General features: G+C 41.8%; 1 protein-coding gene across 1 annotated transcript in view; it reads right to left on the minus strand.

Annotated features, from left to right (window-relative positions):
* LOC135260860 (cadherin-18-like) overlaps positions 1 to 13,106 on the minus strand; it is a 72,728-nt gene that overhangs the window by 13,655 nt on the left and 45,967 nt on the right. The window contains exons 5-9 of the mRNA XM_064346506.1: positions 10,819 to 10,986; positions 9,518 to 9,705; positions 9,057 to 9,310; positions 6,392 to 6,528; positions 515 to 636 (exon numbers count right to left, since the gene is read on the minus strand). Of these exons, the coding sequence (XP_064202576.1) occupies positions 515 to 636; positions 6,392 to 6,528; positions 9,057 to 9,310; positions 9,518 to 9,705; positions 10,819 to 10,986 (869 nt within the window). The remainder of the gene's footprint in view (positions 1 to 514; positions 637 to 6,391; positions 6,529 to 9,056; positions 9,311 to 9,517; positions 9,706 to 10,818; positions 10,987 to 13,106) is intronic.

A 13,106-nucleotide genomic window follows, 5' to 3' on the forward strand; every position in this document is an offset into this window, starting at 1 on the left:
TCATTTAAATGGAAAAATATGAAGAGAAAATGTGAATGTGATGTGCATCTGAGCGGCTGCGCTTTGCTGCACACGTGCCCCGTCTGAATGAACGATGATTAGCATTTTCTAGCCTCCCGCTCGCTCTGTGTGCTTAAAGCGGCGCTATCTGCTTGTGGGGACATCAGCGCCCGCTGAATAATTTATGGGCTCAAGAGGCCAGGCGAGACTGTGGTGCCGGAGATAAATCTTGCACTGCTGTTAAACACATCATGGAGGAGGGAGGGAGAGGGGGAGAGAGGGAGAGAGAGAGAGAATGAGAGAGAGAGAGAGAGAGAGAGAGAGAGCTAGAAAAGAGAAAGTAAAAGATGGGGGAAGAGAGCAACAAAGAAAGGGAAATGCAGCGACTGAGAGAAAGAGAAAATGGAGGAGAGATAGAAAGAGAGAGAGGGATACGGTGGCACAGAGAGAATATGATGTACAGTATAAGTCAGAAGGACAGCTTGGAGAAAAAGAAGAAGAGGGTGTCAGTCACCTGACCCGGCCTAGAACTCTCACACACGATGACCTCGTCGTCTATGGCGACCTCTGGCGGGTTATCATTGACATCTAAGACCTGGACTGTGACAGGGACATGACTGAGGAGACTTGGATTGTCTAGAAAGAAAAATAAACACACACACACACACACACACACACACACACGCATACACACAAACATGAAAACTGTCAGCAGAGCATGGAATCTGGAGTCTGAAGTGACCTGTGGGCTAACACATAATGCTTTTCAAAATGTGTCTGTTCCGTTGGGCGTTTCTCCTTTAAAATTCAGCGAGGCCACAGTTCACTCTGAAGGAATGTAGCTTAAACATTTCCAGTTTAGAATCGATGAGCGTGCAGACTACTAAGCAGCCTATGGATTGTGTGACAGTCATATTCTATTGCAGGCTCCACTCATCACTACCCTCTATTGTCAAACCTGTCTCTGACAAGTGTGGCTTCCAGCAAGTTTCCTAGAATACTTCAGGCAGTGTTTCCTAAAAGGAATCATCTGAATGCTCACTGATTTAAAAATTTATATATAAACTGCAGACAGCCACTTAAAACTCCTGCTTCTTTAGGCTATTTTCAAAGTTGATACAGCAGTACGGCATAGCAAGAATCTAGACTTGTACTAGTGGATTTTGTTTTAGAGCCCTTGTCACAGTTTATGTCAAGTATACACTACATGACCAAAAGTATGTGGACACTTGACATCGAACACCTCATCCAAAATTATGGGCAATAATATGGAGTTGGTCCACCCTTTGCTGGAACTAAAAGGCCTAGCCCAAACTATGAAAAATAACCCCAGACCAAGAGGTGTCCAGATACTTTTGGTCATATATCGTATCTTTTTATGGCTCTCGTAATGTAAAGATTACATATTCATGGTCATAGGATTACCTTCTTTGGGAGGGATTTTTTAAAAAGTCCATTATTACAGCAGACATGTAAAAAATAAAAAAAATAATAATAAAATAAATAAAAACACAGTTATAAATATAGTCAATTGTGTCATGATGCATGTTAGCCTTCACAGGATTTGATGCTTATTACAGCTTCACAACACAAGAATGCACTGCAGAGGTGTTATACACTGTATACATACAAAATTACACTAGATATAAAGTCTAATGCCCAGACTATGTCGGAACTATACAAGACACTCTTAGAGGTTGAGCAAATCTCTACCAATACCTAATGATAGGTGATCATGTGACTCTTGCTGGAATCAAAATGCAATTCCTATTTTCTATCAGAAAGTTCAGGAGATGGCCAAGTGTGGTTTGATTAACAGAAGCCATGCTCAAGAATGATGTAAAGGCCCAATTCTCATTCTGCTGCTTCCCAGTAAAATATGTGTGCACTACTTCTTCATCAGTCAAAGGGCACATATGAATACATAAATATATAAATGCATAAATCTAACTAAAAAGCCAGTCTCCTGTAGGGCTGACCGTGTGCTGTTTACTCCAGAATTCACCTTAACGAGCACAGGCAGAAGCATTTAAGCGCACATGATGATTGTATTTATTTAGACATTGGTTCATTTATTTATTTATTTTTCAAAGATTGCTTGAATGACATAAGGCTCTTGGTGAGAATGGTAATCAGTGCCTCTTGAGAGTGGAGCACCCAGAGGCTGAAACTAGGCTCTATGAAAATAAGATGACTTTATTCCCAACGCAGAACACTACCTGCAGTAAGAAGGGGGTTGGCATTTGTGTCGGTGTATTGCACAAATAATTGCAAATGGTCACCATTCAAGCCATGAACTATATATTCTTGCAGATACTAGCTCCATAACACTGCATTTGCGTTTTGGCCACAAATTCTCACCTCTCTCCGACTGTCATCTTTTATTGGTAAGATATATATTAAAAACGTGAGGGTTTCCACTGTTTCTCTTCACCTTTCTACCACTGTTATCTTTTATTGGTAAGATATCTATTAAAAACGTGAGCGTTTCCACTGTTTCTCTCCTAACACAGAGACATCATGTTTTATGCAACATAAAAAGAAGCTTAATATGCCAATGAAAGCCAGCAGGTTGCATGCAAACAAATTTAATTAGACAGTAGATGAAGCATTTGAAAAAAAAAAAAAAAAACGTACCAACAGAAAAGAATAGCAAGATGTCAACGACTGTCTAAACCTTTGAACAAGATGGCAGTTAAAGAGAAATTGGTCAGAGTACGATTCATCTCAAAGGCACAAGGGAAGACTTTTATATGGCGGTGGTGTCTACACGTAGTGGTCATCCACAGTCCTGAGGGTTCATGGGACAACCTACAACAAAGCAGCTGATTGACATCTGAAACAGCAGGGAAATCAAGTTTCCATCTTTTTGGGGCCTCCAATTATGTCATTAAGATAGAAACCTTATATTCTCCAACGGATACCATTTACATGACAGCACAGTAGCACACACACACATACATACACACACAAACAGACACACACATACAGATTCTTATATTATGGTTCAAAAATACATATATTAAAAAAGGCACATCCGAATAAAAATGCACATGAAAAATTATGGAATTTCCCCTGAGGAGAACTGGGAATGGGAATATTCGCCTGTCTGCTCAACTCTGTCTCACCAAGGGATTTGCTTCTACCATTGCGGGGGAAGACAGTCTGAAATTTCTGAGTACCACTAACATCCTGTAGCATGCTAAGAGATTGCTCTAATGAGCTCCTGCCCGAGCACGCTCACTCTTTGCGCTGACGCGATGTTGACTGACACAGCTCATCAATTATAAAAATGCGCCAAATTCCTTTCTGCAAAACAGCAGAGGGTATCCCTGGTGATGCATAAACGTTTGCATGATGCGAACAATGGAGCAGGTGGACAGTTATGGAGATGCATTGCGGTAAGATGGTTGTTTGCAAAAACCATCAGATATATTGTGATATGCTGGCTTCTGATGCCCTCATTCTTACGGTATACAGACATGACCTCAATGCTTAACCTTCTGCTACAGCTAGTCAGGTTTGACCAAAAACTGTGACTTTTGAAGTTGATTGGTCAGTTGGGTCTCATTGCTCCAGTAGCCTGTGGTCTATCCATAATAACAAGAAGGGATGCGTCAAGGTTGCTCCCCCCGATGTTTGAGACTGCATTGTTTTTTAGCCAACTACTGTATAATAAGCCTAAATATATCCAGGAGTCCACAACAGTGAAACACCATTGGTTCAGTTCCAGCATGGGAATGGTTAAAGTAGGCTAGTGTCCCCTGGGATACCACTAATTAATACTCTCAACATTGAAAAAGATGCTCACATGCAGCTGGTTGATATCAAGCAAAGATGTGAGTTATAAATGGTTCTAGCCTCTGTCCTACAGTACTATATGGACTGTAGAGTGTAAAATCTTCATATCTGAGCAGTCAGATACAGCACTCCATATGCGGGTGATACGGTGATGAATCGAGAGGCAAAAAAAAAAAAAAGAAAACAGGGAAAGATATAAAAATAAAAAGCATGCCCTGATCCAACCTCTTCCTATCCATATGCAGACTTCCACTTCAATTTAAACATCACTGTTAGCTAGTGAGCTTCCAATACAGATGCAGACCAGTTACCCCATTTGTTTCTGCCAGACATGACAGCACATTACACATTAAGAACAATGTCATAACATTGTAATAATACATGTAATAATGTATGTAACAAATTGTATAAAACATTAAAAATAAGTTACCGAAAATAATTTCTGCATACGTTATGAAAGTGTACGTAGGTCATAAGCTGTAATATACTGTCATAACAGTTTATACAAGTTGTTATGTTATACTTGTGAAGTAATGTAGTTATCATAGTGCATTGTTCAAGTAAAGGGATAGTGGTAGAAGTTAGTCATAGAGCAGTAGAATAATTAGGATATGCCCCTTAGGGATGAGCAAACTGACAAGCCTAGATGGGCTGAACTTCTCATCAAACATTATTATGTTCATCATTGCACACTTATTAATCACTTGAAACTTTGGATAATTATCAGACCTGGAATGACATCACACTCCCATAGTTCCAAGGGTTTCTCTCTGTCCAAACTGTTAACTCACAGGCCCTGTGGTCATCCTGTGCCAACAGTCATCACAGTCCCAAACCAGAAGACATCAGTCCACTGCTCTATATAATTGAATTAATTTACTATTATTACATTTTTTTCCATGTGCTGAATAATTCCTGTCCTGTGAATGAACGGTGTTATTCCCATACCTTCCAAAATCAAAGAATCACTGTAACTAACACCTCTAATCAATGCCCACTGACCTCCATGTTGAGTGACCAATTTTAGCGCATTCTCACTAGTTTCTCAAATGGGTTTATGGCTCCAGCAGTGTCTGAAATTGACATTATGTCTTCTGTATGGAGCTGATGTTCATTGCCCCAGAAGACAGCAAGGCCCTCTGTAAGATAGTCTTTTTGAAAGCCTATTATCGCCTTGAGGGCCACACGCCACTCAAAGTGCACTATATTCCAGACTTTATCCCCATGACAACTGAATGCACTCCATCCACAATATATTATTTATAGTTCCGTTAGCTTTATTTTAAATTTAAAAACACACTTGCCATTTGTTTTTTTCCCCAAGTATTTAAATGGCCCCTTTTTTGTTGGTCTAACACTGAGCAATAATGCCTTTCTTTAATACAAAATTACAGTGCAGCCAAATCATATGGACATGTCTACTTTCACTGGAGCTCATTATTAGAGAGTAGAAACAGTATAAATCTGAACAAATGGCCCTATGGTTGTCGCCATTCAGAGAACATAGACAGACCCGTGGAATGCAGTAACTAATGTGGAAACTGGGACTTAGTATGGAATCTGGCAAATACGGAAAATACAAGGACATTTTGACACAATCAACAGATGTGTGCACAGCTCCCTCGACTAGTTAAAGTCCTAACATCTGCCTCCTGGCTGAGTGAAGCTATTGCAGCAGGCCAAATTTAGCACCAACTGTTGCAAAGCCCTCAAAAAATGCTATCAGTCCCATGGTGTCAGAGATGGCACCAAGCTCATTCATTTTCACAGTAATTTGGTTATTAGTTGTTTGACCGAGGCCAGTGATTTTGAAAGCTGCAGCCAAGCTCTCTTCCAACATTTTCTGAGCTATAAACTATGCTCATGTATTCAACAGCACCTCTTCAAAGGCCTCTCCTCCTCCTTTCTCTACTGTTTCTGCTCAGTTTAGCAAGGTTTAAAATAAAAGTTCCATACAAAAATGAATAAGAAAAAAAGTGAATGCAGGGAAGAAAATAAATCAATATATGCCTTATGTGATAATAAGGGGTTCAGCAATTCAGGAAAAATGAAAGAGAGTACTCTGAAATCAGAAGAAAATGAATTTTGGCTCTAGAAATGCTCCAGGAAATACAATTTAGGTTGTATTCAGAATTCAAATTAGGTGATGCGACTGAAACCTATCAGCATGGTCTCTCTGTTGTTATCAAGGTGTGAAGATTCACCCCATTATCAGGGCAACACCATTAAAGAAGAGAAAAGGAAAGTGTCAAAGCTTAGATGCGGACCTGCAAAAGAAATGGTGGAAAAATGGATTGACCCATCAACTTTCAGTAATTCTCCTCCTCTCTGTATAACTTCAGCATTCTACCCAGCATGCTCTGCTAATTTCAGGATTCATTTGCTCCAGTCAATACGGATGTGTAAATAGGCCATAGCAGCGAAAGATTACCATGTAGTTATTTCATAAAGAGCTGAAAATAACTCTCTTATATAAATAAAGCTCATAAATCGATGGCAGGATGGGATGTGTGTGTAGTTTGGGGGGTGGGGGGAGGGGTTGGGGGGGGGTGGGTGGGCAGGTGCGGTCTCAGTGCCAGCCTGCACTTACCAACCTCCGAGGTGACGACCGTGACGTTATACCAGGCTGTCTCCTCCCTGTCCAGGCTCCTAGTGGTAGTGATGACTCCCGTGGCTGCGTCGATGTTGAAATTGGAATCTCCGTGTACGCTGCGATCAATGAAATACCTATTTATGGAGAAGGAGGAACAATTAAAATTGCATGAGCGCTGCCTTGGCCCTGTCTCAGAGTAAGGTAATACAGAAGGGAAACCCATTACATTAACATTTTGAGACAATGTCTGAAAGGCCTGAGTTTGCAAACCGCCACTCCCATCGAAAACATCTGAAATGCAAAGCACACTGTTAGGTCCTGGTGCCATCCACAGGAACTAAGACACCTTGAGCCAAAACCCTTGTGTGGAACTACTGATCAGGATAGCAAAAATGAATGAATACATAGCAAGCATAACAAGACTATAACAGGGAAACTGTTATTTGCTAAGTCCACCATGAGCCCATAAACATGGGAGAAGATGAAGAGGATTTGTGCACAAAAAACAAGGCCACAGTCACTGCACATGCTGAACTAACAATCTGCTGCAAAACTGAGAATTTCAAAAGACGATCCTCAAAGCCTTTCTCCACTCAGGCGTTTTGGAACGGAACAGAAGAAGCAGAAGAAGAAGAAGAAGAAAAAGAAGAAGAAGCTTCTCTGATGTCGATGTTAATTGATGTTGAGTATTTCAGCTCATTTAACTTGGATGGAGAAGGTGAGTCGCCTCTCATGCGCAGTCATTTATTTACTCCTCGCATTAATGCCAAGAGTACTCTCAAGAAAGAGAGATATCATTCATTACGAAAACATCCTTCATATACTCTGTATTTTTTTTTGACATTCTGGATATGCTGTTGCTGTGTGGTGCACATTATGACGAAGTGTAACACTTTTTAAATGACCTCATCTCCCACATCAGAGCTTAAACAGAAAATCAGGTGTCGGAAGTCCCTGCGTGAGGGAGGTGACCAAACTGTCTCAGAGGTCCCAGAGTACAACTGTTAACTGGAGGAGGATCGTGGACTGGGGGGTGCCGCCAACTATCATAGACGCAACGCATGGATTTTTATATACTTACATCCCATTCGACAGTTGCTGGATCTGTGGACATACAGTAGTTCCCTCCACAAAACTCCCAGATCCTGTTTCGGCTGGATTCAGTATTAATGAAACACTGCCCCACCCACACCCTTCCCCACCCTGAACTTACAAGTCTGTCGCAGTGACCCTAAGTTTAAAGCAATTTAAGCTATCCGCCAGCACACAAGTAATCAAGATTAATCAATTCCCAAGAAAATAAGGTCCTAATTATTTTGGCCAGACATGACTCTGTATTGATTTCTCTCTTCTTTTTTATTTTTTGCTTTTGAGAAAATGCTTGTGTGAACTGAGGAACCTCTTTGCTTTCATCCCCCCCGCAGTTCAATGATAAGTCGTGCCAGGTCCCTTGTTTCATCTGCTGTGTCACGCGATAAACCCAGACGGGGACTTTCTGAGGAGAGAGCTTGTGTGCGCCATTTTCTTACATCATTTATTGTATATGCTAATGTCTTCTTCAGTGCTTTCAAAACCCCTTAATCTGATCCAATTAATCTACTCCTTCTTTGTCTTTTTAAAATGACACGTATCATTCATATTACATATTTTGCACAGATCTACACATTATTCCTCTTGAAGGCTTGTTAGGCCTGACATATATCCACGTAGAAATGGAAGATTTATGAGAGAGGAGCGTAATAAGCAGCAGATTAGCAGGCTTGTGGAACACTGCACTATGCTACTTCGAGCCGATGTGCACGCAGTCACACAAACTGAATGGGGAATCCATTGATTTGTTTTTTCCTCATCTCATGGCATTTTGTGATTGTTGGATGCATCTGTCTCTACTTTTTCTCTGTTAGTTTCCTGCTGTGGCCGTGGTCCTCAGTAGCTAATGGCCACTCTTTCAATGATAGCCTCATTTTATTCTCTCTCTCTCTTTCCCGCTCTCTCTCCTCTCTCTCTCTCTCTCTCTCTCTCTCTCATTCCCGCTCTCTCTCCTCTCTCTCTCTCTCTCAGCATAATGAAGATTAATTTAATGAAAGATTAATGAAAAAACAATGTGCATGCAGTCATAAGAAAATGTTCAACTAATGCAAGCTAAAATGAAGCAAACAAAAAAGATAACTATCGATGAGCAGAATAACAAGTCTGTATTGTTTGGTAATGAGCGTTGAACTATAAGTGATGTAATAAAATCTCTCCCCCTCTCTCTTTTTGTCTCTATCTCTCTCTCCCCTGGTTTTACTCCTCATCCCCACTCTCTTTCATTGTCTCTTCAACATCTCTATATCTTTCTTCCCTCCCTCTTTCTCTCTCTCTCTCTCCTCCCTCGCCATTAGTAATGTCAGAATAACCTTCGTAATGTCAGAATAACCTTCACAGGAGTGTCGGAGCATTAACATTTCACAACACAAGGTAGAGAACTGTACCTATGAGCAGACATTGTACATTGTCTGTACACACACACACACACACACACATGCGAACACACACATGCAACACAACGTGCCACATGCCGCACCATCCCCTCTCAATCGGTGCGCTGTAAGTTGATCGTCTGCTAAATGTCAGTAAATGTAAAGATACAGGTGTTCAGAAACGGGTGTATGGCACTCACCTGACCGGGCTGTTAGTGCTGTCTGGGTCCCTAGCCGTCACCGCCCCCACCTCTGTCCCGATCTCTGCGTTCTCGTACACGTCCATTATGTAGTAGTCCATGGAGAAGACGGGGGCCTCGTCCACATCGCCCACAATGATCTTCAGGGTGGTGTGGTCCTTGAAGGGGCCCAGGTGGGAGAATCGGGGGTCGAGGTGGGTGTTCGCTCCCTCGATGTGAAGGGTGTATGCCTTCTTCTTCTCAAAGTTTAGGGGCTGTGGAGGAGAATGCTGTCAAATCGGGCCCACCATGAAGGGGGAGCTGATTTACTAGTGTTGAATCAACTCTAGCAGTGTTAAGTGAATGCTAACCGAGTTCAAAAGGCACATAAAGTACTCTTTTATAGTTAAAAGCACTCTGTAAGAGTTGATTTCACAGGACATTTTTGCTGTGTTGGTGCGGTCTGGATTTGTGTAGCCCACCTTCTTCAGTGAGATGACCCCCTCCCGCTTGTCCCGGTCTGTGGTGATGGAGAAAATGGCCGCCCCCTCCGCGTTGGTGATGCTGTACGTGATCTCCGCGTTAAATCCCAGATCCTCATCGTTCGCTTTGATCTTGCCCACCGCCTTGCCCACTTGAGCTGATTCCGGCACGTACAGCTGGTAGTTTTCTGTGAACATGCATAATCAAAACACATTGTGAAAACATGAACACGTTGTGATAAATGCAAATTCCCAACACGTCTATGTAAACTGAACAGTGTGATGCGATATGACGGTTATCACGGCTGGGCAGTTTGCTTTAAGATCCAGGCAAAAACCGTGTCATGATTCAAGCACACATTATAGATGGCTAAAACAAGGCAAGTTCCCTTTGAATTCTCATTCAAGTCTTTATATTCCACTGAGGTAGCCCGAGGTTCAGGAACTATGAATTTGAATTGCTAACGATATGTCAAGCAGTGTCAACGGCACGACCCGCGGAGTCGCATAATTAACCCCAGAAAGCCATTAGCTTTGTGCGCGGGGCCTAGCATCACGGAACCTACTCTCGCACTTCACGTCGCTCAAAATAAAAAAAAGGGGAAAAACCACGTGTGAAAAACGATCAGCTCTGCCTGCCGGACCGGGAGAGGTCTCGGGCGGGCTGGTCGTTTGATTACGGAGTCGGGGTCAGTGGGATTTGATCCCATAAAGAGAACACTGCGAATGTGACAAAGCAAAGCTGTGAATGCGAAAGGACACACATCAGACCCCGGACACCAGGGACCTTCGGCCCACTCAAACGCCTCCCCTTCACATATGCCTTTACTTTTCAAAGGAGAAAAAAATATCACCATAATGGCGTTTGCATGTATGATAAGGGTTGCTTTAATTATTTAAAAAAAGAATGGAGGATCCGACAGAACAGAGAACTTTGCTTTCATCAAGCTCTGCGCTGTCACACGCTGTGCAGATAGAGTTCTTAATGCTCGTAATGAGCTCTGGGGTGCCGTGACGACGTTTCAAAGCAAGCCCCGAACTATGGCAGAAGGGTGGGGAGTACCCATTTACACCCTTTTATACTTCTGAGAACCTCCAGAAAAATGATGCTCATTGTTGCTAGTGGAAAAATAATTTCACCCTCGCATCCATGGTGCAATATTGGCTCACAAAACAAACATTCGAACTGATGAAAGAGACGGAAATTCCGTAACTGGCTGGTTCTTCATCATTGCTATTGTTGTCCCTTTTGGAATTGTACACACATGAAAGCAAATTAAAGGCAACGGGCCAATACGCACTCTGAGGGAACTTGGGCGGGTTGTCGTTGACGTCCGTCAGCGTGACGTTGACCGTGGTCGATCCGGAGAGCCCGCCCACCTGGCCGGCCATGTCTTTGGCTTGGATGACCACGGCGTACTGCTCCCTCGCCTCGCGGTCCATGTTTCCCAGGGCGGTCCGGATCACGCCTGCAACACGAGAAAAACGGTCACGGTCCCTCTGTGGGATGGACACCCGTCGGACCTACACGGCCCGGTAAATCGTCCATCTGTCCAGTGGTCTGTAACCTGTTGAATGTTGCATATACCATTTTGTGATATTGGATCTTGATGAATGATCAATTTTAATTTTATTTCAATGACTTGCTTGCTTGCTGGTTCCTGCCCATAAAGGCCTATAAGACACTGATATATCAATACATGCACATGCAAGTTTCTGTACATTGCATATCAAGTTCATTTGACTGCATATATTGGATTTGTTTAATGTTTCAGTGATGTTGTACATACATGTGAGCTCACTGGTGTAGGAGTGTTGTTAGCCTGCTCTGGCACTGTTGCACATGTGAATGCACGTACGTTCTCATTTTCTTAATCATATTATCTCTGTTATCTGGAAAAGAACACTCAATAAATTAACTAAATATCTGTTACTTCCACACTCCGCCCTCCATATGCCCTCACAGCCCACTGAACCACACATGACTCTTAGACTTTGTAAATGTCGGTGGTAAAAGTGACATTAACTCAAACAGGGCAGCAGAGATGGTGTTAACTTTCAAGTTTGCTACTGCTGATGTGCCCCCACTGCTGAAAAAAACCCCAACTTGAACTGCTTCAATAAATAACCAGCTGAAAATATGGCAAAAGAAAAAAAATATAAATATACGTAATAAAATCAATGCTATATGACTTCCCCAGGATAAAAAATGTTTAGACAGTGAGTAATGTTCTGTATAAATGGGAATTACATTTTGTTTAGATCACAGCACAGAATAAAAGTTTACATTCAAAAGCATAAACCAGTGGCCTGTGTGTCCCTTGTTTATAATTCCGCACTTTCAAAACCAAGGTTAACCTTTCATCAAACTTCATTGTGTTTCACAACCTCAGAGGACCATTAAACCCACCCCAGCCTTGGATTCCCATTCAATTATCTTTACAGCTTTGCTATGAAACATGGAAAATACTGTTCCCTTCCCACAGTGCGGCAAATAATGAATAATTCAGAAATGCACCAGAATACAGTCACACCCTATAACAAAATGGACATTGTAAATATTTACAAAAAAATAATTAATGATAATGTAGGAGCATAAATTAACCCCTTAAAAATAGAGCTCTGGAAAATAATGTCAGTATACATGGTAATGAATGAATTACAATTAGCCCTATTAGGTGCTATTCTTTCATTTTCCATTTCTTTGTTTTCCATCAAATGGCTAGTTAACATACGTGAGACACAGCTTTATGAGTTGGGTTCAATTACGGCATGTGGAAATGGGTTTGGTGGCAGTAATGCTGCAGGTATTCGTCCACAGAACCAGGGACTGTGAGAAAAAATATCTCCAGGCCAAATGGAAATTGTTTACCATTTGCTGTGTTTTGTCCCATGGCGAGCAGGTGACAGTAGTTGGGAAAAAGAGACAAAAATGATAAATGACTTGCTATCTTCCTCCCTGTTTTTTGCTCTCCAAAATGTATGAGTGGTCTTGGTTTATGTATGCTTCAGGATTGGCTCTCTCACACCTATTCCATGTAAAATAGGGAGCTGATTAGAATGTTCTTGTTAACTTCAGAGATGATTTGGCCTTCGGTGTAAGATTCATTAATCACACGCATAAAATCACCTGAAAAAGATAAAAATGGACCGTGTCCATGTTTTCTGAATTATGGAAGAAAATATGGATACTGTCCATAATAAACAGACAGTGTCAGTTTCAACTGTTTTCAGTTGCACTGCAGAACCAAGAACATTGTCTATCTCACCTGAGGTAAAGTACCAAGGGTAGCATCTATGTCACCTCAGGTACAGAACCACGCACAGTGTCTAGCTAACCTGATGTACAGAACCATGGACATCTCATCTATGTCACTGAATTAAGGTCCTAGTTTTATACTTTCTTCCTGATGTTCCCTTCCTTTTCTTCAAGGAAGAAATACCCAAAATGCCAGGATGAAATATGACAGCCACACCAAGAGGCGTTCAGTTCCAATTTATGAAAATGGAGGGAGCAATTACATTCCCTTGCTCCCTTGTTTTTCCTCCCTCCCATAAATGGTATAAACTGCAAGCTCCAAGCAAGAAG

This window comes from Anguilla rostrata, chromosome 8 (genome assembly GCF_018555375.3).
Source record: "Anguilla rostrata isolate EN2019 chromosome 8, ASM1855537v3, whole genome shotgun sequence".
Lineage (NCBI taxonomy): Eukaryota > Metazoa > Chordata > Actinopteri > Anguilliformes > Anguillidae > Anguilla > Anguilla rostrata.